The sequence below is a fragment of the Dendrobates tinctorius genome, unplaced genomic scaffold (assembly GCF_039654945.1).
Source record: "Dendrobates tinctorius isolate UK_male_01 unplaced genomic scaffold, ASM3965494v1 ptg000007l, whole genome shotgun sequence".
Classification (NCBI taxonomy): Eukaryota; Metazoa; Chordata; class Amphibia; order Anura; family Dendrobatidae; genus Dendrobates; species Dendrobates tinctorius.
Genome location: NW_027361675.1, coordinates 20208034 through 20226218, shown reverse-complemented (window position 1 = coordinate 20226218; position 18185 = coordinate 20208034). Strand labels below are relative to the sequence as shown.

At 44.0% G+C, this 18185-nt stretch overlaps 1 protein-coding gene across 3 annotated transcripts in view; it reads right to left on the bottom strand.

The window, feature by feature from the left end:
* Window positions 1–18185, bottom strand: part of RHCE (Rh blood group CcEe antigens) — a 153099-nt gene that overhangs the window by 10409 nt on the left and 124505 nt on the right. For all 3 annotated transcript variants that reach the window (XR_012231584.1, XM_073572320.1, XM_073572332.1), the window contains exons 7-9: window positions 15418–15545; window positions 427–506; window positions 8–81 (exon numbers count right to left, since the gene is read on the bottom strand). Coding sequence is in view for 2 of the 3 variants with exons in the window: in XM_073572320.1 (XP_073428421.1) it covers window positions 8–81; window positions 427–506; window positions 15418–15545 (282 nt within the window). In the remaining variant the exon portion in view is untranslated. The remainder of the gene's footprint in view (window positions 1–7; window positions 82–426; window positions 507–15417; window positions 15546–18185) is intronic.

Genomic DNA, 18185 nt, shown 5'->3' with positions numbered 1-18185 from the left:
ATCTTACCTCCCAATATGGCTGATCATGAAAGAAATGCCATTCCTTGGGGGGCTTCAGTAGATTACATTTAAGCAGAAGACCTGTATTAGAATAAAGTGGAAAATGAGTCGGTGTCATCTAGAAGACAAATGTATTCATATCATTGGTATCTGTAAAGTGAGCGAACCCTGCTACTCGTGGGCAGTTGGCACTGAACCATACCTGTCCTGAAACAATGAAGCTACGCAAGGCAAGAAAGCATTTAAATATATGCAGTATTTTTTCTATTTTGCAATTTATGTTTTAGTTCACAGATGTACATGCAAGTTAAAAGCAAACGTATTTAATGTTCAAAACTCACAAAATGAAGAGCACACGGTATCCACCGTTCTTGAGACATGTATTTTATTTATGTAAATGTAGTCTACAATGAATACTGTACTTACCTGTAAGAATTCCACCACCTAAGCTTAGAGTCAATGTTAGAAGGATGCAGCCAACACCAACAAGTGCTTGAAAGCTTGATCTATACAAAAGGAGAAGAGTCAACTTAAAGGGGTTATCCACTACTTGGACAACCTCTCCTTAAACACTTTATTCTCCAATGTAAAATAAAAAATAACATATACTCACTTGCTACAGCGGCACTGTTCCAGCAATGCTGCTATCAGGTCTTCCGAGGCTCACATAACATTGTTATGTCACATGAATACTGCAGCCAGTTGGCAGTTGCTGATGGGATACTTTGTCACACTTCCTTTGATGGAACCTTGGACGTGTGAAGGAAATGTGAGAAAACTATAGTTCAACTATAGAACATTAGCTGCCTCTGTAGTGCTCACTTGTCGCAACAATGTTATGCTAACCTCAGAAGACCCAGCGCTGACATTGCCAGATTAGCGCCTATGCGGAAGACATTGGTTAGATCTCATTCACACGTCTGTGTTGCACGCACATGCTCTATGCATTTTTTTTCATGGATACAACAAATATCCATGATAATCTATGGTGTGGTTCACCTGTAGGTTGTCCGAGTAGCAGCATGCTGTTGTTCACGTGGGGCTGTCCCCTGGTCAAAATTACTGTTATTGTGAACCGTTAAGCAAATTGAAGATGAAATTATCTCTAAAAGGCCTAAAGTTAAAGAGATCATTTCATCTTCAACTTACTTAACTGTTCACAATAACAGAAATTTTGACCAGGGCTGCCCAAACTTTTGCATGCCACTGTATACCAACTTAATATAGCAGTCACAAATTTTATTCATTCATTCATTATCTTTATTTCTTATCTTTATTTATTTGCTGACTTATCTCTTATGTGTTTGGTCAGTATAAAAGGGAATCTGTCACTAGGTTTCATGTTTACCAATCTGAGGGCAGCATAAAATAGGGACTAAGGGCCCCGTCACACATAGCGACGCACCAGCGATCCCGACAACGATATGACCTTGTCAGTATCACTGGTGTGTGGCTACATGATCGCTGGTGAGCTGCCAAACAGGCAGCTTCACCAGCGATCAGCACCAGCGACATGCGGGTAACAAGCGACGCACGTCGCTTAGTTACCCACTGTGTACCTTAGTTACCAGTGCGCTGGTGCAGGGAGCTGGTAACCAAGGTACACATCGGGTTTCTAAGCGGCGTGCGGCACTTAGGAACCCGATGTGCACCTTGGTTACCAGCTCCCTGCACCAGCGCGCTGGTAACTAAGGTACACATCGGCTTTCTAAGTGCTGCGCGCCGCTTAGAGACCCGATGTTTACCTTAGTTACCAGGGGCAGCTCGCTGATCGCTGATCTCCCGCCTGTCACACGCAGCGATGCCTGCTGGCCAGCGAGAGACCAGTGATCAAAAAAATGTCCTGGCCATTCCAGGACGATCAGCGATACCCGGCAGGGGGGCGGTTGCTGGTAAGTGTCACACACAGCGATCTCGCTGGTGAGATCGCTGTTGCGTCACAAAACTTGTGAATCAGCAGTGATCTCGCTAGCGAGATCGCTATGTGTGACGGGGGCATGAGACTCAGAATAATCTGTGACAAGTGGGTCGCCCATCATCACACCCAGGGCTGTGGGGTACTCGGAACCGGGCCTGCGGATCTCCACGAGTGGGGTTGTTGTCACGGCAGCTAAGACCCGGTCCGTGGCCCTGGGCGCCCATTGTAAATAGCAGAAATGTTCATTGAATGATTCGTGACGCCACCTGTGGTGTTCGGCAAGAAAGGTGTTAAGCCGACGCTGCGAACAGATCCTCTGGGACAGATGGTTTAGTGCAGCAATGATGTTGTGGCCCTCCACAGGTAGGGCAGTAGTCCCAGGGCAATGTAGGTGAAGATATAGGGGAGAGGCGTAGATGGTGCAGTGTCAGGCACAGAGATGTAGCAGTGCTGAGGGTGTTGGCGCAGGAATAAGCGGAGGACACCAAGGCATGTAGTTCCAAAGCTTTACTCGCAGTCTGTTGTGCATACTGGTGCCCGCATCCATGCCGTGTCCTCCGGGTCAGGAGCTCAGTCAACTTCCAGGCAAGATGAAGTACGCTGTTCCAACACTCAACCAACATATGTGCCTTTTCTGAACGTCTCCCTTTTGCGCCTATAGTGAAATACTCTCTGTACTGAGTTACACTGGAGTTCCTCCTGTCAGATGTTCCTATGAACTCTACTTTAACGGCAGACAGCTGTAGCCTGCTTCGGGGACACCTTGCCACTAAGTCCCGGCTCACTCACGTTGCTGTTGTGCCCCCAAGTCTTCTGTGGGAATAAAGTGGTGACAACTTCTATTCCTCCGGTGTCTGCTGCAGGAGCATTAGTATCCATACAACCTCGGGGACCGGACCCCGGCCTTGCGCTGTGAACTTGGGAAGGGTTCTGCTCTAACCCTAATCCTCCTCTTCTCCTTATGTTCCGTTCAAATCTATCTTTCTTATAAAGAGTCAGGCTTTCCATCAATGTCTCTTTCCTGTGCCAGCAGACCCAGGTCACTGAGGTCTGCTGCAGCACTTCCTTCAATTCATCCCTCTCAGGGGAGCTTCTCTCTCAGACTCCCTGTCTGACTGACTGACCAAATCCTAAACTCTTCCCAATCTTTTGGTGCAGACTAAGCTCCACCCACCTCCCAGCACACTTCGTGTTCCAAGCAGGGAGCCACCAAAGGTGCTTTTCTACACTACTGTGTTGTGTGGGATGCAGGTTTTGGAGTGTGGTCAGGGTTCTCCACCTTACCTGAATGATGGGGCACCACACCTCAGTAGGAGGTGCAGTACCTCTGTGGCGAATAAACCCTCAGGGGCACCACATACCCCCCCGCTAAACACAGCATGACCGCGGGCTGCAAGTGAACAAAGTTAGACAAACAAAGGAACATACAAACATTTTTGAATGCTGATAAACAATTCTTATCTAAACTTCCCAATGTGGGAGGCACTCACTCTTGAACGTTGCAAACAACTAAACTAACTATGATTTATTGCATTACCTTATTTTAAAGTGCTATTCAATACCCTTTATCACATTTCCACGTCTTCTTAACCATAAGTGACAACCGCTGGTACCTGGTTCGTCACCTGAATATTTTTTATTTAAATTTTCATCTCTTTACTGCTAATTAGATACCTAGTCATTACTATCAGTTTAAACTTTATATAAAAGCTATTCTATAACTATGAATACTCTCATAAGACACATTATACAACTCTTCACATTAAAACATCACAATTCTTGTAAGTGATGGACACCGCTCCCAGCCGGGATTTCTTACAGTGTCCTTAGGTTGGAGCTATGCTCCAGGTTGAGGTAGTCTTCACTCTTAGAAAGTCTACGTAAAACCAAGAAAGGGCACCTAAAGAGGCACAACTATATACAAGAAACTTTGTGATTCACTCCAAGTTCTTGATCACCCCTGTTCAGTAAAAATGCTGCCAACGCAACTAGGCAAAAAAAAACTGGAACATAATTGTAAACAATGGGGCACAACGGTGCCAATACCCTCCTGGGTAACAGTTACAGTCATATGTAAAAGTTTGGGCACCCCTATTAATGTTAACCTTTTTTCTTTATAACAATTTTGGTTTTTGCAACAGGTATTTCAGTTTCATATATCTAATAACTGATGGACTCAGTTATATTTCTGGATTCAAATGAGGTTTATTGTACTAACAGAAAATGTGCAATCTGCATTTAAAAAAATTTGACCGGTGCAAAAGTATGGGCACCCTTATCATTTTCTTGATTTGAACACTCCTAACTACTTTTTACTGACTTCCTGAAGCACTAAATTGGTTTTGTAACCTTATTGAGCTTTGAACTTCATAGCCAGGTGTATCAAATCATGAGAAAAGGTATTTAAGGTGGCCACTTGCAAGTAGTTCTCCTATTTGATTCTCCTATGAAGAGTGGCATCATGGGCTCCTCAAAACAACTCTCAAATGATCTGAAAACAAAGATTATTCAACATAGCTTTTCAGGGGAAGGATACAAAAAGTTGTCTCAGAGATTTAACCAGTCAGTTTCCACTGTGAGGAACATAGTAAGGAAATGGAAGAACACAGGTACAGTTCTTGTTAAGCCCAGAAGTGGCAGGCCAAGAAAAATATCAGAAAGGCAGAGAAGAAGAATGGTGAGAACAGTCAAGGACAATCCACAGACCACCTCCAAAGACCTGCAGCATCATCTTGCTGCAGATGGTGTCACTGTGCATCGGTCAACAATACAGCACACTTTGCACAAGGAGAAGCTGTATGGGAGAGTGATGCAAAAGAAGCCATTTCTGCAAGCACGCCACAAACAGTCTCCTGAGGTATGCAAAAGCACATTTGGACAAGCCAGTTACATTTTGGAAGAAGGTCCTGTGAACTGATGAAACAAAGATTGAGTTGTTTGGTCATACAAAAAGGCGTTATGCATGCGCTGTATTGTTGACCGATGCACAGTGACACCATCTGCAGCAAGATGATGCTGCAGGTCTTTGGAGGTGGTCTGTGGATTGTCCTTGACTGTTCTCACCATTCTTCTTCTCTGCCTTTCTGATATTTTTCTTGGCCTGCCACTTCTGGGCTTAACAAGAACTGTACCTGTGTTCTTCCATTTCCTTACTATGTTCCTCACAGTGGAAACTGACAGGTTTAATCTCTGAGACAACTTTTTGTATCCTTCCCCTGAAAAGCTATGTTGAATAATCTTTGTTTTCAGATCATTTGAGAGTTGTTTTGAGGAGCCCATGATGCCACTCTTCATAGGAGAATCAAATAGGAGAACTACTTGCAAGTGGCCACTTGAAATACCTTTTCTCATGATTTGATACACCTGGCTATGAAGTTCAAACCTCAATGAGGTTACAAAACCAATTTCGTGCTTCAGGAAGTCAGTAAAAAGTAGTTAGGAGTGTTCAAATCAAGAAAATGATAAGGGTGCCCATACTTTTGCACCGGTCAAATTTTGTTTAAATGCAGATTGCACATTTTCTGTTAGTACAATAAACCTCATTTGAATCCAGAAATATAACTGAGTCCATCAGTTATTAGATATATGAAACTGAAATACCTGTTGCAAAAACCAAAATTATTATAAAGAAAAAAGGTTAACATTAATAGGGGTGCCCAAACTTTTACATATGACTGTAGTTATTTTGGGCATGTTCTTTAATGTTGGTTCCCTCCTGGGGTGATGGAAGCTGGTTTCTTGAGCTTGCATCCTGTGGGTGTACCCTGAGGTACTCTTGCACAGCTTGTACAGTTTAATTCTATACCCAGCCCTCTTACTGGGCAGGTATTGTGGGAATTTTAGCCTCCCTTTGAAATGAACCAGAGATTGATCTATACAGATGTCCCTTTGGGGATTGTACGCCACAGCAAATTTTGTGCTGAAGTATTCAACTACTGGCCGAATTTTGTATAAACGATCAAAGTTAGAATCGCTTTGGGTAGGACACCGCTCATTATCACTATAATGCAAACATTTTTGGATCGCTTCAAATCGTGTCCTTTTCATGGCCATACAGAATACCGATGTGCTGGTTTTATGGCAATGCCCATATGCAGCACAATTACCAAAATTTCATCATTTCTGCTGCATTTATAGGGGTTCATATGGCATATGATGACGTGGGCTTTTGGGTGAAATATTGCTGGGTATAATTTGTTTGGGCCACCATAACATTTATTATTTTCTTGCTGAAAAAGAATTTGAAAAGGTCAATTTCAGTGAGGGCTGTAACATCAAACTGAGCTGTCGATGAAACCCAGAATAACAGGTTGATAATTTTCGGGGGGTGCACTCCATATGGGATCCATTGCTGCAGGGATTGCCTGGGTCCTGGGTCGCCCTGCTGGGGGTCCCTCCTCACTAAATGAGAAATAGAGGAATGTGAGATCTTCATCACTGGCTGAATCTGTGTCAGAGGCAAGGAAAGCATATGCCTCCTCTGGTGAATAGCGTCTTCTTGACAAACCGGCCATTTTTATTGTATTCTTCAAAACAACATGGCTTGCGTTTAAGTGGTGGTTTTAGACTTGTATTGTGTGGAGCTTGCGTAAAGGATACTATTTATTATAAAAAATGGAGAGAAAAAAGTCAAGGAAAAATGTAGAGAAAAAAGTAAAAAAGGAAAAATCTGGAAGAAACAATTAAGAGAAAAAATAAAAAGAAAAACCAGTAGATGTAAGTTTGCATAAAAAAAATACAGTGACATTAACTACACTAATGCGAGACAACTTTTTGTATCCTTCCCCTGAAAAGCTATGTTGAATAATCTTTGTTTTCAGATCATTTGAGAGTTGTTTTGAGGAGTCCATGATGCCACTCTTCATAGGAGAATCAAATAGGAGAACTACTTGCAAGTGGCCACCTTATATACCTTTTCTCATGATTTGATACACCTGGCTATGAAGTTCAAAGCTCAATGAGGTTACAAAACCAATTTAGTGCTTCAGGAAGTCAGTAAAAAGTAGTTAGGAGTGTTCAAATCAAGGAAATGATAAGGGTGCCCATACTTTTGCACCGGTCAAATTTTGTTTAAATGCAGATTGCACATTTTCTGTTAGTACAATAAACCTCATTTGAATCCAGAAATATAACTGAGTCCAACAGTTATTAGATATATGAAACTGAAATAGCTGTTGCAGAAACCAAAATTGTTATAAAGAAAAAAGGTTAACATTAATAGGGGTGCCCAAACTTTTACATATGACTGTAACTCCTTTGGCGCTAATTGGCAAGTAACTATTGTTCTGCCAAATCAGTGTCAAGGGGGTTAATCAGGAGAAGTGACTTCGCAATCACCCCACCCATTGTGACTGTTGTGATTGTGGATCACCCCCAGGGCTGTGGGTTTACTCGGTACCAGGCCGGTGTCTTAAAGGGATGTATCGCGGTGGCAGTGACACGGTCTGTGGCCCTGGGTGTCCATGTAAATAGGTGGAATGAAGCTGAATAAAGTTTATATGTAGATAGTTTGTGGCGCCACCTGTGGTATATGGTCAGAAGGAGAACCAGCGCTGCAGTGCATATCCTCTGGGACAGATGGTGTGGTGCAGCAAAGATGTATTAGCTCTCCACAGGCAGAGCTATAGTCCCAGGGCAGCGGTAGTAATAATAATAATAATAATAATAAATTTTATTTCTATAGCGCCGACATATTCCGCAGCACTTTACATTAGTAGATGTTGAGGTAGATGGTGTAGCATTAGGCACGGAGATGTAGCCGTGCTGAGTAGGTTGGCGCAGGAAGAAGGCAGAGACACAGCTGAATGCAGTTCCAATGTTTTACTCACGTTTCTGGCATAGACAGGTGCCCGCTTCAGTGCGTTGGTCTTCAGGTGAGGGGCTCAGCCAACTCCCAGGCAGATGGAATACACCCTTCCAGCACTCCCTTCCAAAGTGCCTTTTCTGAACGCCTCCTTTCTAGCGCTAAGTACTTGTAGTTATGAATTACACTCAAGTTCCTCTTTCTTACTGTTACTTATAACTCCACTCGCATGCCAGGCAGCTTCAGGGACTCCTTACATTCATGTCCTGGCTCACACACGTTGCTGCTGTGTCTTCGAGTCTTAGGTGGGAATAAAGTGGTCTCAACTTCTATTCCTCCGGTTTCTGCTGTAGGATCATTAGTATCACATATAGCCTCGGATACCAGCGCCCGGCCTTGGCACATTAAACTTAGAGAAGGACTCTGCTCTAGCCCTAGTCCTCAGTCCTCTCCTCACATTCCGTTCTTCTCTATCTTCCTTCGGAACAACTGATCTTTCCTTTTCTCTCTTTCCTTGCTAACAGCTCCAGCTCACAGGAGGCTGCTGCAAACACTTCCTCTCTCCATCCCCCTCCGGGGATCTTCTGTCTTCCTCCCCCTCTCTGGAGATTCTGACCTAACTTCCTGTCAGCTTTCCCGTCTTAGTGTAATCTAAGCTCCACCCATCACCCAGCACCCTTCATGAACCAAAGCAGCTGCCATAAAGGGTGCTCTGCTGTTCTAAGGTGTCTGTGCTGGATGTAGGTGCTGGAGTCTGGTCAGGTGTTACCATCTTACCTGGGGAGTGGGATACTACACCTCAGGAAGAGGTGCAGTACCTCTGTGGCGACTGAACCCTCAGGAGCCCCATATACCTCACCCGTTTAACCACAGCACGTCCGCGGGCTGTAAACAGAGTAAGAAAATAGGGTGTTAATGGAACATACAAAATTTTCTTTTTGAATTAACAGTAGTTAACAATTATTATAAAACATATTCACTAAAGAGAGGTACAATTGCTTGAACGTTACTGAACTTAATTTTATCTTATACTAATATTCTATCTAATGGCTATACATTCCAATTTTATTGAGTGCTGTAGGTAGCAACTGTTGCTAAGGTTCATCACCAAGTCAAAGTGCTATTCTCCATCATATTTTATTATACTTTTTCACAGTATCAAAAACTCTTTAGTGACAACCGCCAAACTAATGTTTGCTACCTGCTACAAATACTCTTTCTACCAAAAGTGCTTTCAGATTCTCATTGTCATGTCGCATTACACATCAAATGGTACTTATTACCAAAAATTTATCAACACTATAAAACATCCTATACTTAGCATACTTTACAATCATAATAACACTTTCATTTGTACAAAAACGGCAATAATCAGTGAGAAATGACAGATTCTATCCCAGCCGGGGTATCTTCAAATGTCCTTGTTCTTTGTGGAGGACTCGCTCAAAACCTCCAATGGTGGTCCTGGGTGGGCTGCAGGACATTCCTGGTCTTGCCTTTTATACCCTGTCTTGGCCACACCCAATGGGTTTTTCTTCAGGTCTACTGTAATGATGAGTTGATGAAAATTGAAAATGACTTAATGTTCCTAAATGGCACATGTAAAACCAAGAAGGAGCACCTAAAGAGGTGCTGAACTATGTACAATTAAGAGTGCCCGGATCACTCACTGTTCATGATCTCCACAGTCTAAATTAGAAAAAACTGGAAATCTGGAAAACTTGATTAAATACCCTACTGGGTAAACTTATGTACATTATTGCAAGTTCTGTTCTCCTGATTAATATAGCTTCCTAAGGACTGGAAGCATCCGGCTTTTGTCGCTTGCAGGGTAGCATGTGAGGCTGGCAAAACTCTGGTAGGGGAAATCCGTAATGCATGGTAACACCTGCAAAAACCAACTGCTCAAGCCCAGCTATCAAGGTTTGGGTAGCTTGTTCACTCATTTTTGGGTTGCATTGAACTGCAGTTGTAGATAATGCAGTGGGTATCGATATTACAGCTGGTGGTACCGAAGGGGTTAATGAACAGGCTGTCGATGCTGCAGCCGTACCTGTCGGTGGTGTCGTCTTGGTATCAGCCTTCTCGTCCACCGAGGTCAGGGGTTGCCAGATGGGACGCGGCTCCACTAACTGCATTCCGTTCCGCAAGGACATTTTCCACTTCTCCATTGCAGTCAGCTTAGTGTCCTGAAATTGATGACTCAGCTCCTCCACTTCTTCCCTGAGGAATCCTGGCCTGCTGCACGCGGTGGACGGTTGTGCTGGTATGGAAGCAGGTTCTAGGATACCCCCCGGGTGCATATCTTCCGGTCCGAGGCTACGTCTAGTACGACCTGACCGGACTTCGGGGTTGGTGGCATTCCGATGGGGCGTAGTAGGGCCTCCCGTGTCCCAGGGGCAGTGGACATACCTGCTCTTCCAGGGCCGTGGTGATCCTCATCAGCCTCCGATGAAGGGGAGACAGGTGGAGCAGCGGGTGCCGTTTGTGGTGGTGGTACCGGAAAAGTGCAGGTGGGTACCGATGGTGAGGGTTTCTGAGGGCTGGCTGGAGGTACCGATGTTGGGGATTCCAAGATGGCGTACTCCTCCTGGGCAGCCTGGCGTTGTTGCTCCAGCAAAGCCTGTTTCTCCTGTAATTTCCTGTGCAGCTATTCTGCTTCCTTCCCCAGCTGCGACAGGATGAGGTCTGCTGAAAGGATGGAGCCTGATTCCATGGAGCCAGGAGAAGCTGACATCTCTCCACTATTCTCCACAGGCCTCCTGCTGCTCTCCATCATGGCCTCCTGGTATTGTGTCTTCTTCTTGGCTCCTTTTCCTGCCGTGGAGCTTCTCTCCACCCCCTGGGGGAGGTGTCTTTTTCCTTTGCCGTCATAACAGGCTAGGATCCGGACCCCTCTCTCGGTTGGCCATGATGCAGTAGCATAGAAGTACAGGCAGGGGAGGTTCATGTTGTTTCACGCTCTTTCTTAGGTGCCGCCCACGATGGCACACCTTACTTCACCTCCATGGTGGCCATTTTTACAGTCAAAATCACAGTCTAATTTACAATTCAATAAATCGGTTCCTTTGCACATTTTAGGTTTAGCATTTCTCAAATCAATCAAATCTTCGGCACACAGGACCCGGTGGCACTGGGCTTCGTAATCCTGTTCGTGACACCAAAATGGAGCACCCCCAGAGCAAGTGGAGGGGTTGGTTTCACACTTACTCGGTACCGGGCCGGTGTCTTAAAGGGATGTGTCGCGGTGGCAGTGACCCGGTCCTTGGCCCCGGGTGTCCATGTAAAATAGGTGGAATGAAGCTGAATAAAGTTTGAAAGTAGATAGTTTGTGATGTCACCTGTGGTATCTGGTCAGAAGGGGGACCAGCGCTGCAGTGCAGATCCTCTGGGACAGATGGTGTGGCACAGCAAAGATGTAATAGCTCTCCACAGGCAGAGCTGTAGTCCCAGGGCAGCGGTAGTAGATGTTGAGGTAGATGGTGTAGTGTTAGGCACGGAGATGTAGCACTGCTGAGTAGGTTGACGCAGGAAGAAGACAGAGACACAGCTGAATGCAGTTCCAATGCTTTACTTACTTTTCTGGTATAAACAGGTGCCCGCTTCAGTGCCGTGGTCTTCAGGTGAGGGGCTCAGCCAACTCCCAGGCCAATGGAATACTCCCTTCCAAATGTGCCTTTTCTGAACATCTCTTTCTAGCGCTAATCTGAAGTACTAGTAGTTATGAATTACACTGAAGTTCCTCTTTCTTGCTGTTACTTATAACTCCACTCGTATGACAGACTGCTGTAGCCTACTTCGGGGACTCCTTACAATCATGTCCCGGCTCACACACGTTGCTGCTGTGTCTTCGAGTTTTAGGTGGAAATAAAGTGGTCTCAACTTCTATTCCTCTGGTTTCTGGTGTAGGATCATTAGCATCACACACAGCCTCGGATACCGGCGCCCGGCCTTGGCGCATTAAACTTAGAGAAGGGCTCTGCTCTAGCCCTAGTCCTCAGTCTCTCTCCTCCTCACGTTCCGTTCTTATCTATCTTCCATCTGAACAACTGATCTTTCCTTTTCTCTCTTTCCTTACCAACAGCTCCAGCTCACAGGAGGCTGCTGCAAACACTTCCTCTCCTGGTTGAGGAGGTAAAAGTGGCTGGGACCCTAGGAGGTAGCGACCATGCTATTTTAGGATTTTGGATAACTAGTGGAGGAAGACCTGTGAAGACTCAGACGTCAAGGTTAGATTTCAGAAAAGCAGATTTTAAGGGATTCAGAAAGAGAATTGGAGGGATCCAATGGCTGGATATCCTTAAAGACAAAAATGTCCAGGAAGGATGGGAAATCTTGAAAAATGAAATTCTCAAAGCACAATTGTTAAGAATTCCGAAAAGAGGGAAGAATAGGAAGCATTTAAGGAAACCAGGATGGATGAACACAGAACTTAAGCACATGCTAAAAAGGAAGAAAGAAATGTTTATAAAATGGAAAGAGGGAGACATATCTAAAGAAGAATATAATGATGTCTGCAGAACCTGCAGGGCACAAATCAGATTACCTAAAGCTGACAATGAATTGAGGCTTGCAAGAGATGTCAAAAGCAATAATAAAGGATTTTGGGGATATGTCAAAAGAAAAAGAAAAGTCAAAGATGCTATAGGATTTTTACAGGATGAAAATGATGAAATGGTAAGACAGGATGTTGAGAAGGCCGAACTTATAAATTCCTATTTTGAATCTGTTTTCTCTCAGAAAGGAAATGTAATATCAACTGTTCTTCACTGTCCTATTAAGGGAATAGAAGAATCCAGGATATCTATAAACAGAATGAAGTGAGGAAACACTTAGCTAACCTAAATGAAATCAAGTCTCCAGGTCCAGATGAATTACACCCCAGAGTACTGAAGGAGATAGCAGAAGAAATTTTTGAACCCCTCTCCATAATCTTTGAAAATTCTTGGAGAACAGGAGAAGTCCCAGAAGACTGGAGAAGAGCAAATGTTGTTCCTATCTTCAAAAAGGGGAAGAAGGTGGACCCAGGCAACTATAGGCCGGTGAGTCTGACTTCTATACCAGGAAAGATCTTTGAACAAATTATTAAACAACATGTATGTCAGTACCTGGATAAGAATGAAGTGATTAAACAGAGTCAGCATGGGTTTGTAACTAATAAGTCATGTCAGACTAACTTAATTTCCTTCTATGACGGAATCACTGATTGGGTGGATCAAGGAAATGCTGTAGATATAGTATATCTTGACTTCAGCAAAGCATTTGACAAAGTCTCTCATACAATCCTTATTGAAAAAATGACTAAGTATGGAATGGACAAGGCAACTGTTAGGTGGATTCATAACTGGCTTAGTGATCGGACCCAAAGAGTGGTCGTAAATGGCTGCACATCCAGTTGGAAGAATGTCTCAAGTGGGGTACCACAGGGCTCTGTCCTGGGCCCTGTATTGTTCAACATCTTTATCAACGATTTAGATGAAGGAATTGAGGGTAAACTGATTAAATTTGCTGATGACACAAAGCTAGGAGGGATAGCTAATACTAGAGTAGAGAGAGAGAGGATTCAAAAAGATATAAATAAACTGGAGCAGTGGGCAGCAACTAACAGAATGGTTTTTAACAGGGAAAAATGCAAAGTACTATATCTGGGCAATAAAAATGAAAAAAGCATATACAGAATGGGAGGAATAGGGCTAAGCAACAGCACATGTGAAAAAGACTTGGGTATACTAATAGATCACAGACTGAATATGAGTCAACAGTGTGATGCAGCAGCAAAAAAGGCAACTGCAATTCTAGGATGTATTAACAGAAGCATACAGTCTAGATCACGTGAAGTCATTATTGCCCTCTACTCCTCTTTGGTCAGACCTCATCTGGAATATTGTGTCCAGTTTTGGGCACCACATTTAAAAAAAGACATCAACAAACTGGAGCAAGTTCAGAAAAGAGCGAACAGAATGGTGACCGGTCTGCAAACCCTGTCTTATGAGGAAAGGTTGCAGGATTTGGGAATGTTTAGTTTGCAAAAGAGAAGACTGAGAGGAGACTTAATAGCTGTCTACAAATATCTAAAGAGCTGTCACATTGTAGAAGGATCATCTTTATTCTCATTTGCACAAGGAAAGACTAGAAGCAATGGGATGAAACTGAATGGGAGGAGACACAGATTAGATAATAGAAAAAACTTTTTGACAGTTAGAGTGATCAATGAGTGGAACAGGCTGCCACGAGAAGTGGTGAGTTCTCCTTCAATGGAAGTCTTAAAACAGAGGCTGGACAGACATCTGACTGGGATGATTTAGCGAATCCTGCTTTGAGCAGGGGGTTGGACCAGATGGCCCAGGAGGTCCCTTCCAACTCTACGATTCTAAGATTCTTTGATTCCATACCCCTCCGGGGATCTTCTGTCTTCCTCCCCCTCTCTGGAGATTCTGACCTAACTTCCTGTCAGCTTTCCCCTCTTAGTGTAATCTAAGCTCCACCCATCACCCAGCACCCTTCATGAACCAAAGCAGCTGCCATAAAGGGTGCTCTGCTATTCTAAGGTGTCTGTGCTGGATGTAGGTGCTGGAGTCTGGTCAGGAGTTACCATCTTACCTGGGGAGTGGAATACTACACCTCAGGAGGAGGTGCAGTACCTCTGTGGCAACTGAACCCTCAGGGGCACCACAATTGGTGCTGTCAGACAGCACAGATCACAGCATGATACATGTTTTTTTTTTTTTGCAATGTTATTGTGACATCGCTGTGATTGGCTGATCATAATTAATCAGCCAATCACAATTATTGCCAACGCGGGGGCCGGGGGCAGTACAGACCCCTGAGGCGACATGCAGGGATGGCCTGCTGTTGCAGTGTGGTGACCGGAAATGTAATGTAATGTAACAAAGTAGGTAAAAAGGCATGGGGGAATGAACACTTTAGGAAGCCATCATATGTCATTTTTGAACCTATATAAAAAAACAAGTTGTACACTTAGTAAATATGCAGCATAAACTTTTAGGAGGTCATGAACAGCAGCACACACTTAATTTCTAGTGATGAGAGAGTATACTCATTGCTCAGGTTTTCCAGAGCATGCTCGGGTGTCCTCCAAGTATTTTGGCGTGCTTGGAGATTTAGATTTCGTCGTCTCAGCTGCATGATTGCGACAGTTAGACAGCTTGAATACATATGTGGAATGCCTGTTTGATAGGGAGTCCCACATATATTCAGCTTGTCTACAAGTCGCAAATCATGCAGATTAGACGAAAAACTAAATCTCCGAGCACGCCAAAATACTCGGAGGACACTCGTGCATGCTCGGGAAACCCGAGCAACGAGTGTACTCGCTCATCACTATTAATTTCCTTTTCACAATTTGGAGTGTATTTTTTTGTGCAATTAAGTTGCATTTTGCTACAATTTTTCGCAACACCGTCAAAACTGTAAATCAACTGGAAGTATGAATCTAGGTGTTGATGGATACATTTAACAAGAGGCTGTGTAGATGAACATAATAAAGTGTCTAAAAAGTAATAAGTATACAGCATACACACATTCTAAGTGTGAGTTCATTGTTTTAGACATTGAAATTGAATATATTTCATATTTATATCCAATAACCAGACTCTAGTAGTTTGCAGTAACCATTAGCTGACCGACTTCTCTTCCGCCTTCCAGCCATTTTTTTACTCTGTAATATTGTACTTACATTCCAATGCCATAATCTGCTATTAGGATGATGACTGCATAGGCAATACCCCCAAGCAGCCCCGGTATTCCAAAAGTGTAGTGAATTCCACATGTATCATGCACTAATGTGATCACATTCATTGTGCTCTGAAAAATAAAATAATAATATATTTATATAGTTACATTTATTTTTATTGTGTGTTATATATTTTATATTCTTATACAAATAATTACATAGATTGACATAATGCTGATGAGCGCACTTTGGAGAACAATATACATTTATCTATGAGTGGAACTATAGGCATAGTATTTGTTAAAAATGCTCAAGGTTTTACAGAGGGTTGTTCTGTCCTCACTAGAGTTGAGCGAAACGGGTCGAAAAATTTCAAAAGTCGCCGACTTTTGGCAAAGTCGGGTTTCATGAAACGAAACCCGACCCTAGGATGAGGTCGGCCACGAGGTCGGCGACTTACGCGCCAAAGTCGCGTTTCAAAAGTTTGTTTTGCGCTCTTTTTCAGCCAATCAGGATCCACGGACACTGTGGGCAACGTGATGACATAGGCACGGGTCACCACCATCTTTCAGAAGGGCATGCAAGTGATTGGCTTGCTTTGGTGGGCGTCACAGGGGGTATAAAAGGGCGTGCACGCCGACCGCCATGTTACTCATGCTGATCTCAAAATAGAGAGAGCTGCTGCTGCTGATTTTGTAGGGAGAGCGTTAGGCAGGGAAGAAGACACCAAAAACTGCTTCTGCTGCTAGCGATTTTGCCTGTACAACACACCAGTCACTGTGCAGTGCAAGGGGAGGCTATATAGTGGTGTATCAGTGGTGTTGGTTGTTGGGCTGCCTTCTAAGGTTTCCTGACATTCCTGCATTGCTGTTTACCCACTGCTCCGCAAACTGCTTTTTTAAAAGCAATCCCAATTTTTTTTTTTTGTCCTGCTGAGAATAAGAAAAAAAAACTGCTTCTGCTGCTAGCGATTTTGCCTGTACAACACACTTTTGGCAAAGTCGGGTTTCATGAAACGAAACCCGACCCTAGGATGAGGTCGGCCACGAGGTCGGCGACTTACGCGCCAAAGTCGCGTTTCAAAAGTTTGTTTTGCGCTCTTTTTCAGCCAATCAGGATCCACGGACACTGTGGGCAACGTGATGACATAGGCACGGGTCACCACCATCTTTCAGAAGGGCATGCAAGTGATTGGCTTGCTTTGGTGGGCGTCACAGGGGGTATAAAAGGGCGTGCACGCCGACCGCCATCTTACTTCTGCCGATCTTAGCATAGGGAGAGGTTGCTGCTGATTCTGTAGGGAGAGTGTTAGGCAGGGAAGAAGAAAAAAAAACTGCTTCTGCTGCTAGCGATTGTGCCTGTACAACACACCAGTCACTGTGTGTGCAGTGCAAGGGGAGGCTGTATTGTGGTGTATCAGTGGTGTTGGTTGTTGGGCTGCCTTCTAAGGCTTCCTGACAGCTGCATTGCTGTTTACCCACTGCTCTGCAAACTGCTTTTTTAAAAGCCATCCCAATTTTTTTTTTTTGTCCTGCTGAGGTACTGAGCTGCAAACTGCTTTTTTAAAAGCAATCCCAATTTTTTTTTTTGTCCTGCTGAGGTACTAAGCGTGCATGTTTTCACACCATACAGCGGTGTCCGCTCCTCACACAGTACCGTGTAACGGCTGTTATCACAGCTACAGTGAAGCTATCTGTGTCACTCTGTGAGAATAAGTCGAGGACATGTTCCGTTCTTACAGACCTGCACTCTAGGGAGATTCCTACTCTGCCCAATTCTACATACACCTTGTAGTTTGTGATACACTAGCCAATTTCTGCCTGTGACATAGCGCTGTGATATTCAGTGGGTGTCACACAATCCAAAAGTGTCCAGTGTCCACAAGTGTCTGCAGAAATTCAAAATCTCCCTTATCCTCTAGTCACTTTGGTCACAGCTGTGCCATCGAGCCTGTGACATAGCGCTCAGATATTCAGTGGGCCTCACACAATCCAAAAGTGTCCAGTGTCCACAAGTGTCTGCAGAAATTCAAAATCTCACTTATCCTCTAGTCACTTTGGTCACAGCTGTGCCATCGAGCCTGTGACATAGCGCTCAGATATTCAGTGGGCCTCACACAATCCAAAAGTGTCCAGTGTCCACAAGTGTCTGCAGAAATTCAAAATCTCACTTATCCTCTAGTCACTTTGGTCACAGCTGTGCCATCGAGCCTGTGACATAGCACTCAGATATTCAGTGGGCCTCACACAATCCAAAAGTGTCCAGTGTCCACAAGTGTCTGCAGAAATTCAAAATCTCACTTATCCTCTAGTCACTTTGGTCACAGCTGTGCCATCGAGCCTGTGACATAGCGCTCAGATATTCAGTGGGCCTCACACAATCCAAAAGTGTCCAGTGTCCACAAGTGTCTGCAGAAATTCAAAATCTCACTTATCCTCTAGTCACTTTGGTCACAGCTGTGCCATCGAGCCTGTGACATAGCGCTCAGATATTCAGTGGGCCTCACACAATCCAAAAGTGTCCAGTGTCCACAAGTGTCTGCAGAAATTCAAAATCTCACTTATCCTCTAGTCACTTTGGTCACAGCTGTGCCATCGAGCCTGTGACATAGCGCTCAGATATTCAGTGGGCCTCACACAATCCAAAAGTGTCCAGTGTAAACTAGTGTGAGCAGAAATTCAAAATCTCCCCTGTCCTATAGACATCTTGTACCTTGTTTTACATTACTATATAGTTTGTTGGAATTTGTCTACATTTCTACCAAAAGTGAG